At 44.7% G+C, this 27944-nt stretch overlaps 1 protein-coding gene across 6 annotated transcripts in view; it reads left to right on the top strand.

Moving 5' to 3' along the window:
- RALGPS1 (Ral GEF with PH domain and SH3 binding motif 1) overlaps positions 1-27944 on the top strand; it is a 313809-nt gene that overhangs the window by 250888 nt on the left and 34977 nt on the right. For 5 of the 6 annotated variants that reach the window (XM_063081606.1, XM_063081607.1, XM_063081604.1 and 2 more), the window contains 3 exons: positions 15038-15175; positions 15724-15817; positions 20380-20447. In XM_063081606.1, coding sequence (XP_062937676.1) covers positions 15038-15175; positions 15724-15817; positions 20380-20447 — 300 coding nt within the window. The remainder of the gene's footprint in view (positions 1-15037; positions 15176-15723; positions 15818-20379; positions 20448-27944) is intronic. The other variant, XM_063081605.1, reaches the window with a different exon arrangement.

Below are 27944 nucleotides of genomic sequence, written 5' to 3'. Positions count from 1 at the left end.
TAGCTTGGAGATACCAGAGCATGGGGCTGTCCCTAACAGAGTGGTTGTGGAGTGGGGTGCCTGGCAGCCATGGCCATCCTCTTCCCTGAGCAGTAGAATTTCAGAGTCATGTATGTGCTAATAGATTCAACATTGGGTCCAGTCATCCCCCAGACATTTTCTGAGTCCCTACTCTGTGCTAGGCTCAGTTGCTGGGCCCTGGCGCATGCAGAGGTGGATAAGGTATAAATAGCCCTTGCCTGCAAGGAGTGTGTGAGAAATGCTGTAGCAGAGGGAAGGGAGCCCAGGAACAGCCAACTGTAGCCAGGAAGGAGAAGGAGGAGGCGCAGTGTGCAGGGAGAGTAAACACCTCTGCCAAGGCTTAGGGGCATGAGGCAGAGAGCATGTCCAGGGAGCTTCAGAGCGCACAACAGCTGGAGTATCACATGAGAAGAGGAGGAAGAGACTGGAGAAGCAGCATGGTGCAGAACCCAGAAGGCTCTGGGTGCTTTGCCAAGGAGTTTTCACTTTGCTTGTTGGGGATAGAAAGTCGCTGTGTAATTTTAACTGGGGGAAGGACACAGTCTGATTGGGTTTGAGAAAGATTTCCAGGGAGCAGATTGGTCTTGGTGTGAAGAAACCAAAAGCAGGGAGATGAGTGAGAAGATAGTGAAGAGCTAACAGAGAGGCTTGGAAACAGAGACTGGAGGTGGTCAGTAAATGTCTGTGGTCTTTGAATCTGAACCTAAAGGCCAAGTATTCAACCAGGAGTTAAGAATGCTCAGAAAATCACTTGCTGAAAATATTACCCTCTTCCTCCCTGCCAAAAAAAAGTGCTTCTTTATGAGTGAGAGAGATAGAGAGAGCTTTTTTATTTCTGAAAGTAGTATATATTCATAGCTAAAGGCTGAAATAATTTAAAATTGTATACAAGAGAAAATAACCCTAAAGTTCCGTACCCAAAGATGGCTACTGTTAACAGATTGAACAAAATATTCTGTGTGTGTGTGTATTTACATATCAGTATAGGTATACCTGATTCTGTTCACTTAAGATACATCATGGTTATGCTAATCACCCTGAATTGATCACTACACATTGTATACATGTATTGAAATATTGTACTGTATCCCATTACTATGTACAATTATTGTGTCAATTGAAATTTCTAAAAAATTTTAAAAACACATCATAAATATCTTTCATGGCAGTTTTTAAAATATATTTTATCCTTTTGATAGCTGCATTATATTCCACTGGTTGGACATAAAATAACTGATCTAGGGAGATGCAAATTAAAACCACATTGAGATATCACCTCATCCCAGTTAGACTGGCTATAATCAAAAAGAATGAGAATAACAAATGCTGGCAAGGATGTGGAGAGAAGGGAATGCTCCTACACTGTTGGTGGGGCTGTTAATTAGTACAGCCACTAAGGAAAACAGTATGGAGGTTTCTCAAACAACTACAGATAGATCCTCCATACGATCCAGCAATCCCACTTCTGGCTATATACCCAAAGGAATAGAAATCATCATGTCGAAGGGATACCTGCACTCTCATGTTCATCGCAGCTCTGTTCATAATAGCCAAGATATGGAACCAACCTAAATGTCCATCAATGGATGATGGGATAAGGAAACTGTGGTATGTATACACCATGGAATACTACTCTGCCATAAAAAAGAATGAAATTCTCCCATTTGCAACAACATGGATGAGCTTGGAGAAACTTATGTTGAGTGAAGAAAACAAGACACAGAGGGATAAATACCATATATACTCTCTAATAAGTGGGAGATAAGAGATGAAGTAAGGAAAGAAATACCACAGTGGTGCGTTGGACTTGCAGAGGGAGAAAACATACCTACGGATACAAAGTGGAGGGGGGAAAGGGGGATGGGGAGGGAGGTCAGGGATAATTGAGGGGATAATTGGGTGGGGGACACGGAGTATAATTGCAATTTATGGTAATAGACATGCTGCCAGTATGGATCTGGCCATCACATCTTGGGCATGAGTGGTGACAATTTGCTTTGTACTCCATGAATACTCATAACCAATAAAAGCAAAACAAAACATTAAAAATAAATAAAATTAGCCATAAAAAGTAAATAAAATAAAATAAAATAACTGATCTAATAAACCATGCAATTTTTCACAATTATAAATTACAAAAAAATGCAACAATAAATATTCCTTGTTAATATTTGCCAATTTGTAGTTATATTGTTATAGAATACATTTCTAGAAGTGGAACTGCTAGGTTCTAGAAAATATTTTGGAAGTTTTTGATAGATACTGCCAAATTCTCCTCACAAAAGTTTCTATCAATTTACACTGCGAATAAGGGGGTGGAGCATGATAGCCAACTAGAAGGATACATTGCTTGTCTCTCCCACAAAGAAAGAAAATATATTGAATGTGCAACTACATTTGGACAAAAAAGGTGAAGGGAGAGAGCTGGAACACATCAAAGGGGCAGCGAAGTCACTGGTGATTGCAGAAACCCAGGATAACCAAATAGAGTACGGAAGGAAATCCCCAGCCACCACCACCCCATGCCACAACTTGGAGAAATAAGTACCCAGGAGGAGTCTCTGCCTATAGGAAAGAGCCCTGAGGAAGGTGCAGAGGACTCATATAACTCTCTTGGGCACAGATCCATGCCTCAAGGTTGCCTGCCCCAGCAAGGGGGCTTCCGAAGGACCCAGCATCTCTCTTGTGAGGCCCACCTACAGCCCCAATGACCTCATGAGGGGCTCCAGAGTGTCCCCATACCTCTCAGGATCACTGAAGCCTACCCAAAACTGCAGTGTCCTTGTCCAGGGAAGCCACTTTAACAGTGGTACTGCAGGGCAACTCAGTGCCCCTCCTGAGGGCACAGGGCCCAACACATGAATCCAATGACCTCCCTCAGAGTCACTCATTTCAACAGCAAAGCTACAAAGTACCCCAGTGCCTCCCCTGGGGGTACAGGGCTCTGCCTAGAGCCCCAGTGACACCATTGAGTCATCCACTCTAGCTGAGGGGCTGCTGAGCATCTCATTTCTCCCTGAAAGCCTAAGGTCCTAATCCTGACCCCCCAAAAACCCCACTCAGGGTCATCCATTCAAGCTGAGGAGCTTCAGAATAGCCCAGTGCACCTATCAGTATCACAGGACATTAGCCAGGGTTCCAGCAAGTCGTCCAGTGTCACCCTCCTCAGCCAAGGAGTGAAGACCCAGGTGCTTCTTCCAAGAGCTTGAGATCTCGCCAACAATTTTGATAATTCATCACAGTGTCACTCACTTCAGTAAGGAACTACTGAGTGCCCCAGTGCCTAAGCCACAGAGGCACTCACAGACAATTCCAAAATTAAATATAGTCAAAGTAACCAGGAGACTACACTACTACATCTACCAGGAACCAAAACTAAAACACTCTACTCAAAGATCAATATAAAACACAACTACAGGAATAAGTCTCTTTCCTCAAAAACCACTCCAGAGTATTAGAAGCAACTGCTCTGCCAGATTCCTAAAACATTAGCCTAGGGATACTAGAAATATGAAAAAACAAGAAAACATGACACCACCAAAGGAATACAGTAATTCTCTAGTACCAGACCTCAAACAGCAGGAAACCTTTGAATTGACTGAAAAAAGAATTCCAAGAAACAATCTTAAGGAAACTCAATGAGATACAAGAAAACTCAGAACAAAATGAAAACAGACACAACAAAATGAGAAAAACAATCCAGGATCTGAAGGAGGAATTATACAAAGAGATAGATACCTTAAAAAAGAATGTAGCAGAACCCCTGGAACTGAAGGATTCATTCAATGAAATAGAAAATACAACTGAGAGCTTAAGCAATAGGCTAGAGCAAACAAAAGAAAGAATTTCTGATCTCAAAACAGTCTTTTTGAAATAACTCAGGCAGACAAAAAGAAAAAAGGAAAAGAAATGGGCCGAGCCCGTGGCGCACTCGGGAGAATGCGGTGCTGGGAGCGCAACGACGCTCCTGCCGCGGGTTCAGATCCTATATAGGAATGGCTGATGCACTCACTGGCTGAGTGCCAGTCACGAAAAAGACCAAAAAAAGAAAAAAGGAAAAGAAAAGAATTTTTAAAAATGAACAAAATCTAAGAGAGGTATCAGACAGCCTTAAGTGTGCAAACATCCAAATCATGGGTGTTCTGGAAGGGGAGGAGAAAGGAAAAGAAATGATAGTGGAAAACTTCCCAGGTATTGGGAGAGACACAGACCTTCAGATTCAGGAGACTTAAAGATCCCCAAACAGATTCAATTCAAAAAGGTCCACTCCCAGACAAATTGTAGTCAACTGGTAAAACTCAAAGACAAAGAGAGAATCCTAAAAACAGCAAGAGAAAAGCAAAGCATCAAGTCACCTACAAGGGAGTCCCCATCAGACAAACAGCAGATTTCTCAACAGACCTTACAGCCCAGGAGAAAATGGGGTGATATATTCAAAGTACTAAAAGAAAAACCTGCCAGCCAAGAGTACTGTACCAAGCAAAGCTATCCTTCAGAAATGAAGGGGAAATAGGGTATTTCATAGACAAATAAAAACAGCGGGAGTTCACCACCGCATGATCAGCCCAACAAGAAATCCTCAAAGGAGTCCTAGCCAAAAAGTGATAATCACCGTCATGAATACATAAGAGAGAATAAAACCCACTGATAGAGCAGATATACCAACGAGAAAGAAAAAACCCTGATATCTTACCACTACAAAAAAAACTAACAAACACTGAAGACAAATGATATAAGGGAAAGAAAGGAACAAAACCTATATTTAAAAAACCATAAAAATCAATGAAATGCCAGGAGTAAGACAATATCTTTCAATAATAAACCTAAATGTGAATGGATTGAATTTCCCACTCAAAAGACACAGACTAGCTGATTGGATTAAAAAATTAGACCCAACTATATGCTGCCTAGAAGAAACTCACTTTACCTGTAAAGATTCACACAGACTAACAGTGAAGGGAAAGAAAAAGATATACCACACATGTGAAATCAAAAATGAGCAGGAGTAGCTATTCTTATATTGGATAAAATAAACTTTAAACCAAAAACTTTAAACACAAAAGCTAAGATGGACTGAGAATATTTTGTAGTAGGAGTAGTTTAATTCATATACCTGAATATTGCAAAGTGTGCAGTTTGTGGTATTCCCTTTGTTACAAGTGTCCCTGTTTGTGAAATGGAATTTTCATTACATGCTGCAATTAAAACAGTATTTGAGTAGAAAAACAATTTATGCTACAGGCAGCCTTATAGAGAGTGACTATCTCTATACGCTTTCATTAACACTACTATCAATTTTACTTTTGTCAGTATAAATGGAAAAAAATTCTGTATCAATTTGTATTTCCTTGATTATTAGTCAGGCTTGGGCATCTTTTGTGTCTTTATTTATATTTATACTCTTCCACAAATTGTTCTTCTATAACTTATTTGCTTTTATTGTAGGAGTTCTTTATATATTTTTAGGACTTTGTCTTGTAAATTGTGAATATTTTTCTCACTCTGACATTTGTCATTCAACTTTGTGTATGGTGTTTGATTATGCAGAAGTGTGGTTTTGTTTTGTTTTGTTTAATGTAGTCCAGTATGTTTTTTGTTTTTTTTTTCTTTATGGCTTTGGGTTTTATGTCACACTTAAGCCTTTGTCTACCTAAGATTATAAAAAGATTATTCTGTATTTTAGTTTAGTACTCTTCTTACTATTTAGATTTCAATCTCTAATTCATCTGGAATTTATTCTATTTTAAGGAATGAGGTAGAGATCTAGCTTTGTATTTTTCTATATATTTCTAAAAGGATAATCATTTGTCCCAATATCATTTATTGAAGGATCCATACTTTCCCTATTGATTTGAAATGTGCCTTCATCTTACATTAAATTTTCATATCTGTGTTTGTTTATTGCTGGGCTCCCTACTGTGTGACATTGGTTTATTTGTCTAATTCTGTAATAGTACTACACTCCTTAATGCCTGTAGCTTCATAGCACATTTTATAACAAGCCTCTTTCTTCATTCTTCTTGTCAAAAATGTTCTTTTATGTATTTACTTTTCCAGGTGAACTTTGGAGTCAATTTTGGACTCACATGACATTTATGCATTAATTATGATAAGCCTTCTTTTCAAAAATGTTCTGTGTTTACTCCAGGTGAACTTTGGAATCATTTTGGAATCATAGGAAATTTATACATTAATTGGGCAATAATCAACATTCTTCTAATGTTGTCTTTCAACATTAAGAACATTGTTTTAGTTTTCTCGTATGCATCCTTTATCACATTAAGGAAGTCTGTTTCTAGCTCGGTACTTTATCAGGGATGGATGTTAAAGTTACCAATGACATTTGATCATCTCTCCAGATCATTTGTTGAAATATCATTGCACTCCTGTAATAAACCTATTTGGTTTATTATTTTTTTAATATACTGCTGATTTGATTTGCTAATATTATTCCTTTAAAACACTGATGAGTTTTATTTGATAATATTTTATTTGGAATCTGTGCATCTTTATTTATTAATGAGATTGGTCTCTTTTTTATGCCAGCTCTATCATGTTTTGGTATAATGGTTATGCTAAAGGCATTAAAAAACTGTAATATTTCTTTTTTTTTTTTCTTACCAGGAGGTGGGGAGGAAGCCACACGGAAAGCCCCTTGCCCTCCTAATTCTGAGGTTTTCTTTAACACTTTAAATAACACTCAGCTTTTCTTTCAAGGTTATATGGATGAGTTCCATAAGACCATCTAGATATTGTATTTTTTTAATTATAGTATCTTTTTCAATATTAATATTTTTCTCTTTATCAGTAAGTTGGAGTTTTTTGCCTCATCTTGAGACAATTTGGAGAAGATAGATTTTCTTAGTAAGCACCCATTTTATCTAGATTTCCAAATATGTTGCCATAAAAATTATACATACTACCATTTTCACACATAAAATTGCACATACTGCCATTACGTTTGGAATCGTATCCCCTCTTTCATCCTTAATATTGTACATCTGTGTTTTCTTGCTTTTTTTCCTTGAATATACATATACCTGTCTACTTTCTTGACTTTTTCAAAGAACCAACTTTCAGTTTTATTTGTCACTCTGCTGGGCTTTTGATTTTTTAAAATTCATGATTTCTGCTTTTATATTTTGAATATTTTTCTTTTGCTTTGTTTTGTTCTTTTTCTAGTTCTATGTAATGAATACTAAGTTTATTTATTTATTTATTTTTTGCCTTTCTTAATTACTAACATAAACATTTGAGGCTATGAATTTTTCTCTTAGCAGAGTTCCATGGCTTTGGCTGTATCTTATGTAGATAGTTTGTGATTTTAATTTTAATTTTTGTTTTTAATCTCTGAATTATTTGGTGAGTGTTTTTTCTTTCCCAAATGGTTATTTTTTAAAATTTGTTCTTACCTCTGGATGGGTAGGAGAGGGGGTGGAATTGCTCCAGATCCACCAAAATCACATGGATTATGAGTGTGGGAGTTATAATTTTCCCCAAAGGAAAATTGAGGGCTGTTTCCAAAAGAATAGGGGTGAGTGCTGGGCAGACAAAAGTGTCAGCTTCTTCTCTATTGCCAATAGAGTTGTTGAAGGATCAAATGAGGTCGTATATGTAACATGCTTAGCACAGTGTCCAGCAAAAAACAAGCCCAATAATAATAACCAGATTAATGCCTTCTCCTCACACTCTTTCGTACTGCTGGTCAGAACCCCAGCATGTGCTACGTTGTCCATAGCCCTCAGGGGGAACATTTGCAAACAGTAGGTTACCTCCTTGCACCTATAGATTACCAGATAATCTTATGTTGAGGCCAGCCCAGATGCAGAGGGCTTCTCACTCCCAGTCCTGGAGATCTGTGGTTGTGTCCTTATTTCACCTCCAGGAGCCAGGAGGAGATTTGGCTCCCCTGAGCCCCAGGATTCTATTCAGGCTGCAGGACTTTGCCCACGTGCTTTTGTGATTCATGAGCCACAACACTAAGACATAAATGAGGCCATGTGCTCATCCGAATAACATGGCCTCTGACCACCTGACATGTGACTGCCTGGGCCTGCCCCCTGTCTGCAGACCTAGGAAACATTTGTCTCAATGACAGTAAGCTTCCTACGGATTTCATATAAGGAATATTCTTTACGTGAGGATTTGTTCTGAAGGCCCTATTTTGCATGATTGATATTAATTAACAGGCACTAGTTAATACTCACAGTCTTCTCCATCTTCTCGGAGATACCGAGCTGCCTGCTGAGATCTTATTTTGCAGTAAATGGAATTGCTTTGTGCTCTCTTTGAAAAACACACACACACAAACCCTAATGAGCTGCTGCTCTGTTATTTCATTTGGAATTTATCAGGACAGTTTATGTGATCAAACCACACAAGTATAGTTCTGGGTGCCAGCACTCCTTATTTCTGAAGTTTGAAAGTGATCTTTTCAAGGCAAAGCAGGAGAACATGGAAAAAAGTCTTTCATCTCAAACTGAAAAAGAGAAAAAATGGAAAGCAAAAAATGGAAATGTGGCACATTTTTGCTGTGGATGGTTTTTTCCCCTCAACACAGCAGAATTTTCCTTATTAAAAAGATAGCTGTGTGAGAAAAACCAAAACCAGACTGGGGATGGAAGTGAGCCGGGGTGGCAATGGGAGAACAAGGGAGCAGTGAGTCTGTGGGCTTGTGGGAGGCCCGGGTGCCAGCCATGGGCTTTGGCTCGGGAGGCTGCAAGCACCCAGCTTCAAGTGGGCTCTGTGCCATGGAGCATGGGTGTCCCTCAGCTTCAGAGAAGGTGTCTGTTCAGGAGAGCACCTCCTTTGTCTGCTTGGCACTCTCTCCTTGGGGCCGGGGTGTCTTGTGGACACCTCTGGTGGGGGGCCTGGATTCACTGTCAGGAAGCAGGTTTGGCTACCTGCCCCTAGTGTGGAGGTTAGCCCAGCTGCAGAGGGCTTCTGTAGCAGAGCGAGCTGGGGGCTGCTCCCGGCAGTCTGGTTGGCACTCATGTGGCAGCCACAGCAGAGTCATCAGGCCCTGTGTGGGACATGGAAGGAGGGAGCAGAGCAGAAGCGTGGTCTGGGGAGCTGTCCATCTCAGAGGAGGTCCAGTCTTCAGGCGGGCACAGCCACCAGGCACATACTGGCTGCCAGCAGTGTGCTGTGGGGTCAGGCCACAGCAGGAGTCTTTGCACTCCCTGCTCTGTGGCTGGGACCCTTTTCCATGTACTAGCCTTCAGCCCCTTGCACTGCTTTCTGTCCCAAGTTGTTAAGACAGATAGGTGTGAATTCAAATCCTGATTCTCCCACTTGCAAATTGTGTGATCTTGGCCAAGTCACTTTTCCTCGCTAAGCTTCAGTTTTCTAATCTGTAAAATGGGAGGAACGAGATTATTTACTGTGCAGGGTTGCTGCAAAGGTGCCGCAGTACAAGTAATGCCCACTTTTCCATGGCTGTTACTGTCATGGTTGCTTCCCTTGATGAGTCTGCACCTCCCAATCTAGCCCAGTCCCTGGGCACTGCTCAGCCCAAGATAGCTAGGGCCAGTAGCTGGTCCAATTTCTGTCCATCTTCACAAAGTCAACAGCAGTGTCATCTGCTGCAGTAACTCTGTGTAAATAGGAATAGGGGCTGAAATGTCCAATCCAGGTGGAAGCTCCCAGTACTGGTCCAGCTGGGGGTGGCCACCATGTAATCAGCATCTGGGCGCTATCCATGGTTATGGCAAACCCAGCTGGACTCACCCCTCCCACAGGCATCCTGCTGCTGCTCCAAGTGAGACCTTGCCATAGAGCTAGGCTTGGGATCAGCTCAGCTCCTTGGGCACTTCAGCGGTCCAGGCCCTGAGCAGGGAGACTCCTTTCAACCACTATCATTACCCCTATTCACAGTCAAGGAAACTGAGGCTGCAGAAGGTGAGAAGCCTGAGGCCACCCAGCTGGTAGGTGGCAGAGCCAGGGTTCTAAGTCCCCTGGCTCTGAGCCCCACACTCTCTCACTTACACCACAGCTGCCTGTCATGTGGCAGAGCTGGCAGGGCCCGCAGGCTTGGGTGGGCCACTGACAGAGACCTGGGACAGATAAGCCATGATGGGCATGAGGGAGATGGAGAGTAGTAGGTTATAGACGTAGCAGGGAGAGGTGGCCACAGTAAAGTCATGAGTCCTCTTACAGAGTGTTGACCCCAAAGGAGAAATCAAGCAGGGAGAGGCATCACCTGGGTTCCCCTGGGTTCCCCTATGCCTCTATTTTGCCTCAGTGGCTGCCAGGCACCCGAGGATCTGGCTGGAGTAAATGACTGACAGCATGGGAGCCTGGACAGCCCCGTGTTTGAATCCTGCCTCTGCCACTCCTAGCTGTGTCACCTCAGGCAAGCAATGCAGCCTCTCTCAGCTTCAGTTTTTCCTCTATAAAATAAGGAGAAAACCTCTCTGACAACAGCATTTTTCTTGCTAATCAATAATCTGGGCAAAGCTCTTAGTTTAGGATTTAGCACATAGTAAGTGCTCGGTAACATTACTATTATCACTATCATCGCTTGACTCTTGATGTCTCTTCAGCTACAAAATGAGGGTAATGATATGTGCTTCATAAGGTTCTTGTATGAGTTAAATAAGATATGCCTTCGTTCATGCATTTCTTCTTTCAATTAATGTTTACAAGCAGGTCCTGTGTGCTTTGTTCTAGATACTGGAGATTCAGCCTGTGGAGCAAGACATACTTCCTGCTCTCAGGGGTTTTAGGTCTGGTGGGGAATCAGGCATTAAATACATGAATGATACAGACAAGCATCAGTTTGCAGTTGTGGCAAATGCTAACTACATACAGGGCTCAGCACAGCACCTGCCACAGTACATGCAGAAAGTGGTTATTCTTATTATTTCATTACAGTCTAGGCTTATAAATATTTTCTGTTATAGACTAATATGATACTGAAAAAAATTTCCCTGGATTCGTGCAGTGTTAATTGTAGAAGATTTGGTGCTTTTGCCTCAGTTTTTGCAGTGACAGTGAAAAGCTGTTTATATGGAGGTTCTGTGCAGGTGTTGCCAAGGCTCAGGGTCTCCCCAAGTCACTGGGGCCAGGAGGCCTCCTTTGGGAGGTCCACCCTGTCCTCAGCACATTTCGGCCTTGGCTTATACTCTCAGGTCCTGAGGAGTAGACAGGTGTTGGAGTGTGCATGTTTTGTAGGGGGGAATTATGAACACTCTGATAGTAAAATTTACTCTCACGAAGTAGTGAGCCCCCCACACCCCCAAGGTGCAGTCAGGGGCTGGAGGGTGGCCTGTGGAGATGGTGTGCCCACCATTCCCCAAACTTCTCTAGGCCTCTGTTTGCAGAGCACTACTCAGGAGGACTCCTCCAGGGACCTGCCCGTCCTCACAGGGCAGCATAGGGCGAGGGTGTTATTTGAGAAAAGACATTTTCTGTGTGTTTCTGATGAACAGTGGGTAGGAACACAGGTGTTGCAGCCAGACAGACCTAGGTTCAAATCCCAGCACAATTGCTGTGAAGCCTGAGGCAGGTTTCTTAATCTCTCTGAGCTTTAGTTTTCTCCTCTTACTTCCCAGGGTTGATGGAAGGATCACATGAGACAAGGAGGGAAAAGTTCCCGTCTTGCAGTAGCTCCCCAGCAAGCAGCAGTTTCTCCCTCTTCACTTATTCCGCTTTTCAGTTCCTCTGCTCCTGGGCTGAGCTTTCACTCTGTCACTCTGAGTAAGCCAGGCTAAAGTCTGCACATTGCATCTGGAATAAAGCAACCTCGTGTTCCACAATGCTTCACCCCCTGCTCAGCACCAGAGGGTGCTTTTTGTTGTGGTTGAAGCAGTAATGGGATTTTCAGGATTGCCATTGCTGGATCCTGGGGGAGGTAAATGAGCTACAATTTTAAGAGAGGAGAGGAAAAACAAGGTCAAGACAAAAATAAACTGTGGATTCAAACCTACCAAACTTGGAGCTTCTATACAAGGGAAATTATTTCTAATTATTAATTTGGAAACATCATACCACCAGAAGAAAGGAAGTAGAAATGGATCCTGTGAGAAGTGCTAGCATATGTTTCTGTAATTTAACGGTTTCCCGTAACAATGTGTAGCTATTTTAAAAGCAGACAAATGACTCATGGTATCCAGCATTAGCAGTCTACTGTGATAGCAGGAAGTGTGTTCTCTGGAGGAGGCAGGCTTGGGTTCAACTCCTGTCTCCATCATTTACTAGTGATGTGACATTGAGCAAGTTACATATGCTCTCTGAGTTTCCTTTTCCTCCTCTATAAAAGGGGTTGTGTGAAAGATGAGTATGACTCTTCGTGCAATGCTTGTTGTACATCATCCATGCAAAAACTCCCACAACTTTTGTATTAAGTATCAGGTTAATTCCAATATTTGTAATAATTCTTAGTTGTTTAGGGCTATAAATTTGCCTCGATTACCACTTTGGCCAGAATCCATAAGTTTTGTTATGTAGTGTTCTTCTTGTCATTGTCTTCAAACAATTCTAGATTTTTTCTTTTTTCTTTGACATAAGAGTTACATGTGTGCATGTGTATGTGTATGTGTGTTTGTCTTCAAATGGTTAGAATTTTTTCTATAATTGTTCAATCTCAGATACATTGTAGTAAGGTCAAAGAATGTGGATAATATGATATTTACTTTTTGGAACTTATTGAGCTTTTCCTTATAGCCTTGTATATAATCAATTTTTGTAAGTATTCCATAGGTATCTGAAAAGAACTATATTTTCATTTATATGAAACCAAGCTTGTTACTTTTGTTACTGTAATACTATATCATACGTGTGTGTGTGTATATACACACACATATATATATATTCTGTAAGAGACATGCCAAAAACTCCCTCTATAGTTGTGACTTTGTTGAATTCTCTTTTCATTTCTAATGGTTTTTTGCTTTGAGTATTTTGATGTGATATTGCATCATGCATAGAAATTTGTTGTCATTAGATATTCTCAATCAATTGTGCTTTTCATTGATATCAATCACTCTTCTAGGCCTTGCTCAATGTTTTCTGCCTTGAATCCTGCTTTATGTCACTTCTCCTGCCCAGCCCCACCAGTATGGCTGGTATAGTAGCTGTGCTCATAGAGAGCTGCTGGAAGGACATGCCATGCATTGTCCATCCACATCTCCAGGGAGTTTGAAGTGCAGGCCTGCAGCCAGTCAGCTGAGAGCTGTGTAGCGGCTCATGCTCCACAGCCAGTCCCTCTACCCCCTCCCCAGCCAGATGACTTGTCCTGAATTCTACCAGCTCATCACTGGCCTGTCATTGCCATGTTTTATATCACACCTTATTTCCTTATTAAGCACCCACAGGAAAATTTTCTGTCTAGCCTTAGTTTTTTGTAGCAAGAACTGTTGTTTTTATTTTTATTTATTTATTTTTAATTTTTTATTTATTTTATTTTATTTATTTTTTTTAACTTTTATTTTGTCGATATACATTGTGGTTGATTATTGTTGCCCCTTACCAAAACCTCCCTCCCTCCTCCCTCTCCTCCCTCCCCCCCAACAATGTCCTTTCTGTTTGCTTGTCATATCAACTTCAAGTAATTGTGGTTGTTATATCTTCTCCCCCCCCACCGGTTTTGTGTGTGTGTGTGTGTGTGTGTGTGTGTGTGTGTGTGTGTGTGTGTGTGTGTGTGTGTGAATTTATATATTAATTTTTAGCTCCCACCAATAAGTGAGAACATGTGGTATTTCTCTTTCGGTGTCTGACTCGTTTCACTTAATATAATTCTCTCAAGGTCCATCCATGTTGTTGCAAATGGCAGTATTTCATTCGTTTTTAGAGCTGAGTAGTATTCCATTGTGTAGATGTACCACATTTTCCATATCCACTCATCCGATGATGGACATTTGGGCTGGTTCCAACTCTTGGCTATTGTAAAGAGTGCTGCAATGAACATTGGGGAACAGGTATACCTTTGACTTGATGATTTCTGTTCCTCTGGGTATATTCACAGCAGTGGGATAGCTGGGTCATATGGTAGATCTGTCTGCAATTGTTTGAGGAACCTCCATACCATTTTCCATAGAGGCTGCACCATTTTGCAGTCCCACCAACAATGTATGAGAGTTCCTTTTTCTCCGCAACCTCGCCAGCATTTTTTAGCCATCCTAATTGGGGTTAGATGGTATCTCAGTGTGGTTTTGATTTGCATTTCCCGGATGCTGAGTGATGTTGAGCATTTTTTCATATGTCTGTTGGCCATTTGTATATCTTCCTTAGAGAAATGCCTACTTAGCTCTTTTGCCCATTTTTTAATGGGGTTGCTTGTTTTTTTCTTGTAAAGTAACTGTTGTTTTTAAACTTCTTGTCAGTTAATTTATGATTGTGTGTGTGTGTGTGTGTGTGTGTGTGTGTGTGTGTGTGTGTGTGTGTGTGTACACAGACAAAAAGACAAACAGGTGAATAAATAAAAAAATGAATTCAGCCCAAAGGGGTGTTCTGAACATGACACTTTAGACTTATTAAACTTCATCAATTGGTGAAAAACGCAAGTAGCCATCCCTTTCATGTCTTGTTATAGAAAATGCAACTAGAAAAGTTGCATTACAGGGCAGGCCCATGGCTCACTTGGGAGAGTGTGGTGCTGATAATACCAAGGCCACGGGTTCGGATCCCATATAGGGATGGCCGGTTAGTTCAGTGGGTGAGCATGGTGCTGACACCACCAAGTCAAGGGTTAAGATCCTCTTACCAGTCATCTTAAAAAAAAAAAAGAAAAGAAAAGTTGCATTACAGGTAAAGAGCCTTGTTACTGGAGAGTGTATAAACTAGAAATGCTAAAGTCTTGCCAGCATTCATTCTGGTTGTTGCTCAGATGTTTGATTTACAGTTGAGCAGTCCATGTGAAAAATGAGTAGTCAGGATTGGAATTAAAGTCCAAATGTTATCTCAGTTTTCCATAAGTCACCATTTATACCTTCTAGCAGAGCAGTGCTGTTTTGTGCTATTTTGTTCTGATTAATGGTGAGCTCCTACCATCATTAAATATCTTCTTTCCTTTTAGGGATTTATCTTCTGGATTTAATTTACATTGATTCTGCATATCCTGCCTCAGGCAGCATTATGGAAAATGAACAAAGATCCAATCAGATGAACAATATTCTCCGAATAATTGCTGATTTACAAGTTTCCTGCAGCTACGGTTAGTACCCTTGGTTGCTGCAATTGTGAAATCTTACAATATTGAAATTTCGGTCCAGCACCTTATCAGTGAGAAAGCTCTTCGTTTTAATATCTTGAACATCAAACATGTACTAGATCCCTTACACATAGGTTTGATCTTCAAGGATGGTGCACCTAAACATTAGTATTTCTGTATTACAGACAAGGAAACTGACTAGTCACTGCTGTGTGTGGCAGGGCCCAAGTTGGTCTGGCTCCTAGTCATTCATTAATGAAGAACTTTCTGGGCAGTTCCTGGGCAGTTCTCCTCCAATCAGATTCAGGGACCAGCCTTCTTCCCTCTGTGGCTCTAAAATCTCCCACAGCCCTGGAGTCCTCCACTGGACTCTGCATCCGGCTGGCAGATACAGGAAGAGAGGATTATACGAGGAGTATCAGCAACTGTTGGAAGAATGAATGAGTCTCAATATCTAAGGAGCATCTAAAATCAGTGATTCCTACACTTCTTGTTCGGGGCCTGGACATGGGGAGAGACTGAAGTCTCTGGGTTTTGTTCATCTCTTGCAGATCATCTCACAACCCTGCCCCATGTGCAGAAGTATCTGAAGTCTGTACGCTACATTGAAGAGCTCCAGAAGTTTGTGGAAGACGACAACTACAAGTAAGTACCCACCCACTCCTATGTTGGTCATGCCCTCCCCATCTCAGCTGTTGCCCTCAGCACTCAGGTCCCTGCAGGCATCCTGGCCCCTGTTGGGACCAGTGAGCAGCCAACTGCAGGGTTTATTGAAGTTCATCACAGCAGCAAGCTTGCCCCCAGCACACACAAGCACATACATGCAATGTGACCTCTGACCCCACAGCTGTGCTGTCTGAGCAGCTCCTTGTACCTGCCTCTGCCCCAGCCTTATAGGCCCCACAGTTCTGGGGAAGGTGTTATGTTAACTTCTCAGTGTAGTTTTCTCATGTGGCATGGGTAATGTGAATTTGGACTCCACAGCGATGCATCATGAGGACTCCCTGACCCATGGCTCTTTAGGGCAGCTTTCTAGCTGTAATAACTCCAGGCCAGCAGGGTTCTCCAAGAGCCTATATCATGGACAAGACAATTCCTTGTGGTTCTCAGTTTTCTGCAGGCCACTTGCTGTCTGGCACTGTCTGAGGCCCTGTGCAGCTTCTATGGAGTAGACCTTGTTCTCATAAAGACCCCTGTGGGCCCTTTGGCCTCATCTTCCACTCACCCTGCTCTGGTTTTCAGTTCTTTCTTCGTGACCTGAGAATTTATTCAGCATTTTATGTGTTTGGAGGGAGAAGGAGGATTTTTCACATCAACTCTGTCTGCCATATTGATTCTTGACTCATTTTGAGTTTGATGTCAACTAAGAGATTCCATACTTTTTCATATGACCTGATATCAAGGCAAGTCTCAGCCATTTTGAAATTTATCATTTACCACCTAAATGTCAGCTTTACATATATTTTTTTAAATCTTATCTTACTGGTTGCTTCCAGTATACACGATTCATTTGGATCTTGTTATCCAGTATATTTTTTACCTCTTCTAGTTTTGTGTGCATGAATTTGATCAGCCTTATTACTTAATCTTCATCTAAGTCAGTGAAAACTGTAGAGAACTGTGGCCATTAGAGACACCCCAGGTTACCTGTGATCCACTCACCAGGAGCGATCCCAAGGGGAATGGATGTTCTAACAGTGCCCCACCCGGCCAGCTCACCAGGAGTGGTTTGCAGCCCTGGCTGTAAATCAGAGTCACCTGTGAAACTTTCTAACCATTCAAATGCCTGGGAGAGGGGCTGGAAATGTGTATTTTTTCAAAGCTCCCTAGATAATTCTAATGATCTTTGGGAACACAGACACAATGTCTTTAGTTGTTATTGTATAATAATTTGTTAAAATAAGATAATATGAAGTTGTGATCTATTTTTACATAATAGTAACAGCAATAGATGAAAGCCAGAAATTACCATTAAAATTACGTTCACCACAAATTGAACTCATTTACAAAGCATTTGCTGTTCCTGAAAAGAGTGCTCTGGAGTGCGAAATTATTCCCACTTAGGTTCTGGGGTAATATTTTCCATTCATGCCCCAGTATTGCAATTAAAGAAACAGTAGTTTTTCATTGACACTATTATCCTTTAAGGAGAAAAATAGTCTATAAATACTTCTGACCATGAGATAATCCTTGGCCAAGCTGCAGATCATGAGTAATTACTCCTTTCATTCTGAAGGACTTTGAACACCCCAGCACTCCATGCTAAACAGTGGGCCTGGGTTTTACAAAGGCCCTTTGTTGGGGTCAAAGTAGACAAACCCAGGGAGGAAGCCTGCATTCTCGCCCCCGGTACCCAGACCATTGGAGGGATCCCTTCCCAGGGAAGACCTGGCTCCAAGTGGCACAAGATGGGCAGGACCTGTGATTCTGCTTGAGGAACCCATGTTCCACAGCTCATCTCACCCCTGGAGACTGACTTCTAATATGGCTTAGTTATCACATTTATGACATTGCATTTCTAACACCCTGCCCTCATCTGCTTTGGAGACGTTGTGCCAATAGGTCCAACCAGTGCCTTGTTTTTCTCAGCCTTTAGTCTATTTTATTTTATTCAAGGAAAATTATCCAAATTCCTACCACCTAGAATGCATTAAGTGAACATAATTTTGGACATTTTTCTCTGCATAGAAAATTTACATATGCATAGGGAAGGATGGAGAGATGGATGGATGCAATGATAGAATTTATTACAATTGAATCATACAATACTTGCCATTTTTAATTAAAAATATTAACTTTAATTTTATTTTAATTTAACCATAAAAAGGGAACTGAAATAAAACATAAGGAATTGCTCCTCTTTAAATAAATATATTTTTACCATAAGAGATATTATTTCCTAAAAGAGCCATCTCAGTTTAATAAAAGAGGTCAGGAAAAACATTAAGTTTGAGCCAGTAAGTTTTCTTTTAACTAGATTTCCATTGTGAATGGTGTCAGTTGGCTCTGGTTATGAAAGACGAGAATATTAGCACTCTCCCTCTTCCTTCACCTCCACTTCACCATCTTCCAATGTTTTGTTAGTTACATTATTATTACCGCATAGTCCAAGTTTATAACATAAACATCGTGTTCAGGAATCATAATTCCTACTGTTTAGTATTTTTAAATGGATTCAATTCTTATCACCTGTTGTATCTCTACAGCTTCTTCATGCCTGGGTTCTTTATTTTAAATCAACTTCTTCTTTAGCTGAATTTCATCAGAAAGTAGGTTCCCCCAACCCACCCTGCAAAAAAGAGCTCAGAGGTCCTGCATCCCCCAATTTCTTTCATGGGAAGTCTGCATCTGATGGGCCGTGCCCCTTTGCTACCCTCCCTCGGGACTGCAGGCCTTGTGCTATTGCCTTCTGGCATTGGGTATTACTGTACAGAAGTCTCAAGCCAGTCTTTTTTTCCCTCTCGTAAGTAACTTGTCTTGTCTGTCTGATGAGTGAAGTTCAAAAGCTTAATAAGAGAATACAGAGTGGAGGGTTCTGTACCAAATTTCCCTGGATTATGATGTGCTCTTTCTTCATTTCAGAGGAATTCTTTTGGTTTATATCTTTGACTACTTCTTCTGTGGCATTTCTTGGGTTCTGTCTTCCAGGGATTCCAGGAATCCATGTGTTGAATTCTTTCCACCCTACATATCCACTAGCTTCTTTATAATGGGTGTAATCACCTTGTTCATAAGCAATCGCTGGGACGGTTTGTGTCTACTTAGGTACTCATTTAATCTTCTCTTGTTTCAGTCCTTGGTTTATTTCTCTAGGTCTTCCATCTCCCTTTTCACCTTATTCCTCTGTCTTATCTCATTTTTCAGGTTTTGTTTTGTTCGACCCAAGTTCTTAATAAGTTGTTCCACTGCTCAGAGCCCTTGGGGGATTTCCTCTACTCCTGTGGCTGCCTTCTGGGTCAGGCCATTGGGCAGTGCTCTCCCCTTTCTCTTTCCCTCTTTGGTAAGAGGATGTTGCTGTGTTCCTGCACCATTTCTTTCCATCTTGCTCCCATTTGAGAGGCTCTGCCTGGATGTTCCATGGCTCTGATACAGGGAGGAAGACATGTGGCCCTCCTCCAGTGTGTGTGAGAGGGGCTGGTTTTCTCCTCCTGCTGGCTGGGAGGTCCAGGGGTTCTTAGTCTTTCCCCTCTTCTGTAGCCTGGGGGAGTGGAAGGCTCAGGCTGCATGGAAGCTAAGCAAGCAGTCTGTTTCATGCACATGGCTCCAGTAAGAGGCCTACATCGAGGTGTCCTTCACTTCAGTGGGGCACTATATCCCATTCCAGAAAGGGATCCCCTCAGGTTTCAAATCATGCCTCCATGAAACCTTCATTCCCATCAGCATATGCTTCATGCCCTTTTCCTCTGTTTCTCCCCAGCATCTGTGGCCACTCAAAAGAGAGAAAGATAAGGATTCCTCCTCCTCCCCCAAGCTGTGTTGCAACTCTTGGTCCACCTTCAGAATCCTCTTTTTCACTTTTTTTCTGCAAGTTTTTGAAGTTCATGGCTTTAGATTATGCCCGTTCTCTTTTTTAGTTGTAGCCGGTGAGTTCTTTTACTCATAAGCTCTTACAATTGTTGGTTTTGTTAGAAGAGGGAGAGTCTGGCATCTGGCTTCACTTTGTCATTTTCCCCCAGATGTCCTTAAATCAGTGCTTTAAAAAAATTATTGAGGTGCCAGTCCTCATGGCATGTCATTGCCTTGTGCCTCTCTGGGGGCACCTGATGAGAGGAAGGGAGGGCAGTGTAATGATTAAAAGCCCCAGTTCAGGGTCGGACAGTCCTGGGTTTGACCGCTTTCTCTATAGCTTGCTACCCCGATAAATTTGAGGAAGCTACTTAACCTCGCACTCCTCAGTTTCCTCATCTGTAAAATGTATCTAGTTTGTAGAGTCATCATGAGAATCATCACATCTGTACTCAGTAAATGATGGGCCATGGTCACTCTTTACTTTATCTTCGTTAACCATTGTTTCTTAGTCACGGAATTCCCCCGGAGACCTTTGAGGTAAGTAACTGATCTGAAGCAGATCTCACAGTATTCTTGGGTTCCATGACCATAGCAGCTCTCAACAGAGATCCAGTCTCCCAACCCCAAACACACCCATGTTCAGTTCCCCCTGTGATAATCCAGAGCCCATCTGGTCATGTGAAAATTTTTGTTTTCAGACTGTCACTCAGAATCGAACCAGGAAGCAGCTCTCCAAGACTAGTCTCTTCCAAGGAAGATCTTGCAGGTATAGTAGCGACCTTGAGTGGGAGCAAAACCAATAGCCCACATGTGGCTGCCAGGGTTGGCTTTAACTGTGGAGCCAAAGGGCAAAGTTGAGTTTGCAGCTTGGCAGACTCAGCTGTCCCTGTTCATAGCCCTACACAGCAGCAACCTGCCCAGGCTTCTGATCACAGGAGACCCTGTGGGCTCATATTGGAGCTCCCTGGGAGAGTTTGGGACTGAAAAGCCCCAAGAGGCAAGGTCAGAGTCCCAAATTGGGAGCATACACAAGGAAGAGAACACTGCAGGATCTTCTCCATCTCCAGGCCACCTGGACACTTACCATCAGGGCTGCTGCCCAGGCTCAGGTTTACATGCCCTGCAGGGGTGCACGGGATTTCTGGAATATTTGGTGCCCACTGACACTAGTGGCTTATCTTCCAGGAGCATAAGTTTCATTCATATATTTGGGATACACATACACATACACACACGCACGCACACACTCACAGAGTCCCCTAGTGATTAGAGCCCAGGCTTTGCGGTCTAAGCCCAAGCTCTGCTCTTTCCTAGCTTTGTTGAAGACCTCTCTGGTCTTCAGTAGCCTCAACCACAGAACGGAGATAATACTTGTACTTACTTTATAGGGTTATGATGCCTGTAAGTTCATACCTGTAAAGCATTCGGCCCATAGAGGCACATGTGAAAGTGCGCTCGGTGTTGGCTGCTTCATCGTTATTATTGTAACGGTTACCTTTTCTTAGTATTCCAACCAATTCTCAGTGACTGGGGCTGATCTCCACTGCTGCCCCAGGAGAAGTCTGGTGGGTGGGGCTATCCAACAGCACTTCTTCCCGGTTGGAGATCTGGGTCACACCAACCTTGGTTCTAGGCCACTGCAGTCTTGGGCAAGTGACTTCACCCCTCTGGTACTGTTTACTTACCTGTAAAATGGGGATAATAAAACCTTCATCCCAGGTATGTTGGAATATCACAAACAAAAAGCTATTTGGAAGGCACTCAGCGTACAGACTGACAAGCAGTGAGTGTTCAGTAACGGGGTGTCTGTTGCAAGCAGCTGCCTTGTGTCATGCCACCTCCAGCTGTGGAACTATTCAAGCTGCTCTCTTTGCTCTCCCACACTAGGCCAACACAGGACTGCAGAGCCCACAGGGGACAGTGTTGCAGCCCAGCCTCTCACTAGCCCAGCCCAGCAAGGCCTCTGCCCTGACTCCTGGGTGTACCCCAGGCTCCTTGTCTTCTCCAGTCTCTCTTGGCTCCATTATGCAAGCTGGACCCTGCCCCTAGCACCCCGGGTAACTCAGCAGAGGGAGATCGTGGTTGATCCTCAGAGCCTTAGGAGATGCTATTGTCCACACCTCAAAACAGAGTCGTGGCATAAGCTTGATTTTCACAGGGTTTTCATGAGCCTGATATTAAAATATCTTCTGCAGTCTCCTCCCAAATTCACTGCTTTCCATACATAACAGATGACCCACTAGCAAGGGTGGCCAGAAGGAGAGCTCTTGGTGCTGGTTTTGCCTCTACGTTTCCATCTCTGTGGCTATTCTAGAACACCTTCCCTCCTCTGGGTCAGCATTGTTCCTTCCAGATGCTCAGTCACTTACACCTGACCTATTGGGGGAGGGGGCAGGATTCCCATCAAATGAATGTAGGAAATAGCAGAATTCTAAAGTATTTGTTTAAGGCCACAGCAGGAACACTAGGAAGGACTTGACCATTTTTTCAGGAGAGAATGCCAAATTCTAGAGCAGAATGAGAGTGGTGTTCTGCCCTTCTGAGTCTCCTCCAAAGCAATTTGAATAAGAGGCCTCCCTGACAGACCTCTGCAGCTTTATCTCGTTTCTTGCTAAGGCAATTATCGGAATCCTACCAACACAGCCAATTGTATGGTTAGGGCAACTGTCTTGCTTGGGCTAGAGCCCACAGACCCTTCAAACCCATTGTACAGACTGGGTCACAGACCCCTTATATGCCAGGCTGGATCACCAGACCCCTCTCACACAGGTCCACAAGCTAGGTAATTGGGAAAGACCGGGAACCGTTGGCAGATGACACAAGCTCAGTCCTCAGCTTCCTCAGCAGCAGCAGCAGTAGTGGACTCCCCGTGGCCACCACTGGGGACATCCCAGGATGGAGGTGAGGATGGAGGTGGGGCCGGAGGCCCTGTCGATCAGAGCCGTTGGTCCTTTATACTTAAATCTGATAACCCAGGGCACCTGGATGCAAGTCAGACAACCCAGAAACACCTACGTACCCATGCGCATCTATACCAGATAACAGCCAAGGAACACCTGGGTGCATGTGCATATTTACATCAAATGCTCAGCAAGATTCTGAACATCTGAGGGGCCCTGACCATTTTCCTTCACTTTCCCTACATCTGGTTAATACGCCTTAACATGATGAGCCAGGTCTACTGCCTTCTCTGGATGCCAAGAAGTTCCCACAACCATACTTTCTACCCTTCAGACCATACTGGAGGATTCACTTCCCAGTGCTTCTCCTGCTGCTGATTCCATTACTTCCACCTCAGCTGGCCCAGGCTCAGTGCTCCCTCCCTGCATGCTGGAGCCATTGAGCAGGGACAGATGGGAATGCATGGAGGGAGGGTGTTAGCCTTGGCATGCAGGGCCAGCTCTGCCTGTCTCTCTAGTGGTTCTCTCCAGCCACAGACAAAACTCTAGCCTCATCTCTGCCTGAGAGTAGCAAGGCCTCTGTAACGTTTCCCATCCCAGACCCTGTGCTTGTGCCTTGGACATTCTTCCCCTTGTATTTTCAGTCAGCTCATGCTCATCCTTTTAAACTCAGGAAGACTTTTATCTCAGCTGTTTTTTTATGGCACTCACCACAATTCGTAATTATTCTTTGATCACTGGGCATGACATGGGCCTTGCTGAATCTCCAGCACGTGGCATAATGCCTGTCTGTAGATGCTCAACTCTCATAGGGTTCTTGGAGGGAGGGATGGGTGAAGAACCAGGCTGAGGCTCCAGGTGGGCCTATGGTGCACAGTAGCCTAGAGCTCAAAGGGGTCCTGTTGCTGCAGCCTCATGCCTGAGTTTCATAGAGTCCCTTCCTCCCCAGTGCCTGCACCCCTACCTCCAGCCCAGGCCCCTTGTCTGCCACCCCATTCCACAAGCCTGCAGGCTGCTCAGTCTCAGGGCAGATGGCAGCAGAGACTTCCTCTTCCCCTCTGGGCATCAGTGAGACCCAAATGGTGCCCTCCCTTCACCACCAGCTGCCCCACCACCTCCTCTCTAAGAAGAGACCAGGGCCCTGCCTCAGCCCCCAGCCCGGGTCTGCAGTGAGCAACACTAGCTTCCTCTGCGAGGCTTACGCAGAAGACCAGAATGTTGTAGACCAGGAGCCACTCACTCTCAGAAAACTAAAATTGTTAATCAGGGGCCTCAAGAACTGGGTCACTCATTGAGCCCTAGGGAAGGAAAGGAGGAGCTGCACTTACCAGCCTCTTTTGACCCCTGCCTAAAATGGAAGCCAGAGCCAGAAGCCAGGAGCCAGCCCCTGGCCCAGCCTCCTCAAGATGCAGCCAGACTCTCTTTCCCCTCCATTCACCGTCAGAGTTCTGACAGGAGACAGAATTGGCCCCAGATGGTTCACATCACCAGAATTTACAGAACCAGTAAAACATGGCCAGGCACGTGAGGTCATGGGCAGAGCTGAGGTCACAGGGAAGGAACAGTGTTACTGACCCCAGTGATTGCTGAGTCATGGAGGACATGCAGCTTGCCAGGAGCTGCGGCCATGGAGGGTGACGTAGGGAAGGAGTGGGGAAGAAATCCCCTGACCTCTCTCTCTTCCAGCCCCCTAGTCTGCTGCCAGAGTCTCCCACTGGCCAAACACAACAGGAAGCTGGGGGTGAGGATTCAAGAGATGAATCTCAGTGGTCAGCACCCTGGCAGGGGCACCAAGCAGGGCAAAGTGCATCTGAGTGGGCAAACAACACCCTGCATACCTGCCAAGCCTCCATGTTTCCATCTATAAAGGGGGCATAATATCTACCTCCCTCACAGGGTTGTTATGGGAATTTATTGAGATGGCGTGTGTAAAACACTTAGCACAGTGCCTGATGCAGAACACATTCATCAAGTGTTACTTTATCATGATGATGTTGTCAATATCATGATTCTGCCTCTGTCACTGAATCAGCCTTCAGGCTTTAGCTAAATGTCGCTGCCTCAGGGAAGCCTTTTGCCCCACCCTCACCCCCACCCACACCACGAGACCAGTTCGGGCCTCATTACACCAGGGGCTGATAAACTTGGGGCCAAATCTGGCCCACCCTGTGTTTGTATTGGAACACAGCCACACCCACCATCAACATAACGTCTGTGGCTGCTTTCATGCTACAATGGCAGAATTGAGAGGTTGGGACAAAGATCCTGTGGCCTACTAAGCCTAAAATATTTACAATCCAGACCTTCACAGAAGCTTGATGACCCCTGTGCTACGCCCTTCTGCAGCTAGCTTTCTGTGTATCTCCTCCCGGGCACTTCCAGCTATGGGAGAGAGTGGTGTGCTTGCCTCGTGTCTGTCTTCCCCACCAGCCTGAAAGCCCCCTGAGGTAAGGACCCGGTCTGGAATTCCTAGAGCCCAGAGTGTGGGGGCACTGGGTAAGTGCTTGTGGCCCCCTGCCCTCATCCCTTCAGCCCCAGCCTCTGATCTTTCGCCGGGCCTTGTGGGCACCTGGTCCTCAGCGACAGCTCCAGAGCAAGCTGACTGCTGACTCCGCACAGCTTCTGGAGAAGTGCTGATGCCAGCAGTTTCACACAGTGGAGAAAGCCCCAGCATTTTCCACCAATTTTCCAAATCCCTGGCTCCAGCTCTGGAAGCAGGATGTGAACGTTTTCATTGATCACCAGAGGGTCGGGGAGTGTCTGGAAGGCTTCAGACGCACTCAGCGGTGCTGGCTTCCCACTTAGCCTCAGATGACAGAAAGGCGGGTACTGCTGCAGCTGTGGGGTGGCCAGGGGGTCCCATGGAGAGTGGGACTAGAGGGGCAGCTCCAGGGAGGCCTTCCTGGGTCTGGCTGTTAGACTGAGCCGCGTGGCAGGAGTCTGACTAGGCTCAGGGACAGGAATGTGCCTCTTGCAGTCCCAGGAATGGGAGGAACGCAGCCTCCCTCAGCTCCTCAGAGGGGGGTTAGGCTCCAGCTCAGGGCTCTCTTTCTAGCAGTCAGATAGCCCCACACCTACCAAGAAAAGGGCCCAAGATGTGTTTGTTCTTTCTTTCACTCAAGACTTACATGCCCAGGGCCAGCTACAGGCCAAGCACTTGCTATGAGCAGGTGGCCCGGTGAGAACAAGGCAAGACCCTGCCCTCCTGGAGCTCATCCTTTTAGTGGGGAAGATAGGCAGCAAAAGCCATGAGGGGGGCCAGGAATGGCATGCCAAGGAGCCCAAAGGTCCGTGTTGGAAGACCAAGATGGCCGGATGGTCTCTGACCCTTCATCAGGGCTGTGCACACTTCTCTAACCGGCTCACCTGCCTCGGGGACTGGGAGACCTTGACCCTGGCATTGATAGCAGCGTGTCTCGGGTCTCTCTGAGGCCTTGATTCATGTCAGAAATGGTCTCCGAACCGAGACTGTGCCTTTTGCCTCTGGGATGGTCCCTGCGCCCCACAGAGAGCTCCCCCCCCCCCCGACTTTCACCCCTAGAGAATAGCTATGTGGGCAGTTCCACACCAACAGATTGACAGACTGTGAGAAAGGAAATGGAGAAGCCTTCTCAGTTTCTGGGTCTGTGGAGAAAAAAAGGCCAGGAATGCCACGTTTTCAGTTTTCCCCCACATGTAATGTTTAGTTTATATAAATGAACTAATATTTTCCTGGAGAGAAAAAATCATAAAGAACGTTGACCCCCAGAGAGGGCAAGTAATGTTTGTGTGTGCTTTGGAACTGGTGAAGACATTTCCAGATTTCATGAGCCCCACCGTCATGTGGCTTCACCAGCTGACAGGTTTTCTCTGAAGAGTCCTAAGCAGCAACGCGAGTCCAGGAAAATGTCGGTCTGGCCTCCATTTCTGCACTTGCACCTTCAGGACTGTTTTCCAGCACACCTGTGTGTCTCCTTGTGTGTGTTTTTCTCCTTATTTTACTGCCTAGTGATAAAAGCCCGCCTCTAGGGTGAGGCAGACCTAGGTTCAGAGCCCGACTCCAGCACTTCTTAGCTGTGGGACCTTGGCAGAATGGGTTTAACCCCTCTGAGCCTCAGTTTTCTCCTTGGTGAAATGGACCTGGGAATGCTTCACATACTGACTGCCTCTCAGGCAGGCTCTGATGCTGTGCAGAGGGTGGGCAGTGTGAGGGAGCCAATAGAGCCCTGGCCAGGGATCCAGGGGACCCTCACCTCAGCTCAGCTCGGGTACTCACCTGCCATGCCAGGTACTCCTGCTGCATCACCAGCCACCCCAGAACCTAGTGGCAGGAAACAACCCTTTCATTACATGCATAGATGCTGTGGGTCAGGAAGTTGGATGGGGCTGTGGCTAGAATCCCCTGGAAGTGTTCTCATTCATGTGTCTGGTGCTTGCTGCGGCCGGGGGCTGGGGCTGGGGCTGTGGCTGTAGTGGACAGAATACAGAGCTGTGGCCTCTTTTTAGCATTTGACAGCCTCAGGGTCATCAGACTCCCACATGGCTGCTGGTTTTCCCCCAGAGTGAATGTCCCAGGAGAGTAAGAGGGAAGCTGCATCACAGCGACTTTATGAGCGAGCCTCAGAAGTCATGCAGCCTCACTTCTGCCACGCTCTGCTGGTCAGGGCAATCACAAAGGCCTGCCCAGGTCCATGGAGAGGGGACGTAGACCCTCCATTCAATGGGAGCCATGCCAAAGACTTTGTGGACATGTTTTAAAGCCCTCACCCCAGCTGTTTCACCGGAAGGGAACAGAGGTGCACAGAGCTGCATCACCATCATCATTATGTCCTCGGGATAGCAGCTGACCTGCACTGAGCGCAAACTCACCAAACTCCCATTCCAAGGACTTCCCAAGTGCTTGCTCAGCGACCCCAACACCTACCATGTGAGGTGGGCTGATACCATCCATCTCCATTCTATAGGTGGAGATGCTGGGGTGCTCACCCAACTTCACGCCTTGAGGAAGTGGCAGAGCCAATTTCTGAGCCCAGGGCTCTGCACAGATATGTTACCTATATCCAGCATGTGGAACGAGCAGGATGCAAGTGAGGGCCCCAGAGCACTCTGGGTCTGTCCCCATTGCCCCATGCATCTATGCAGTGCAAGTAAGCGCTCTGCCCCTGGCAGACATGACAACCTTGGCATGTTTCTGACTTTCCTACAGACACTTGTGAGTCACATACTGTCTCCACTGGGTCCTCAGAAGGCTAGTTCCATGAAAGAATCAGAACTCCAAACCTGATCTGGCATTAAATCTCCTTGTCTCACCTTAGATGGGGTGCTTCAGGCCTGACTGCTTGTGGCAAGAGAGCTGGGGTGTTTGGCCCCTCACCCCACTTCCA

This window comes from Cynocephalus volans, chromosome 17 (assembly GCF_027409185.1).
Source record: "Cynocephalus volans isolate mCynVol1 chromosome 17, mCynVol1.pri, whole genome shotgun sequence".
In the NCBI taxonomy this organism is placed as follows: Eukaryota; Metazoa; Chordata; class Mammalia; order Dermoptera; family Cynocephalidae; genus Cynocephalus; species Cynocephalus volans.
The sequence above is the reverse complement of the archived record's forward strand: the minus strand, read 5'-3'. Positions and strand labels throughout refer to the sequence as shown.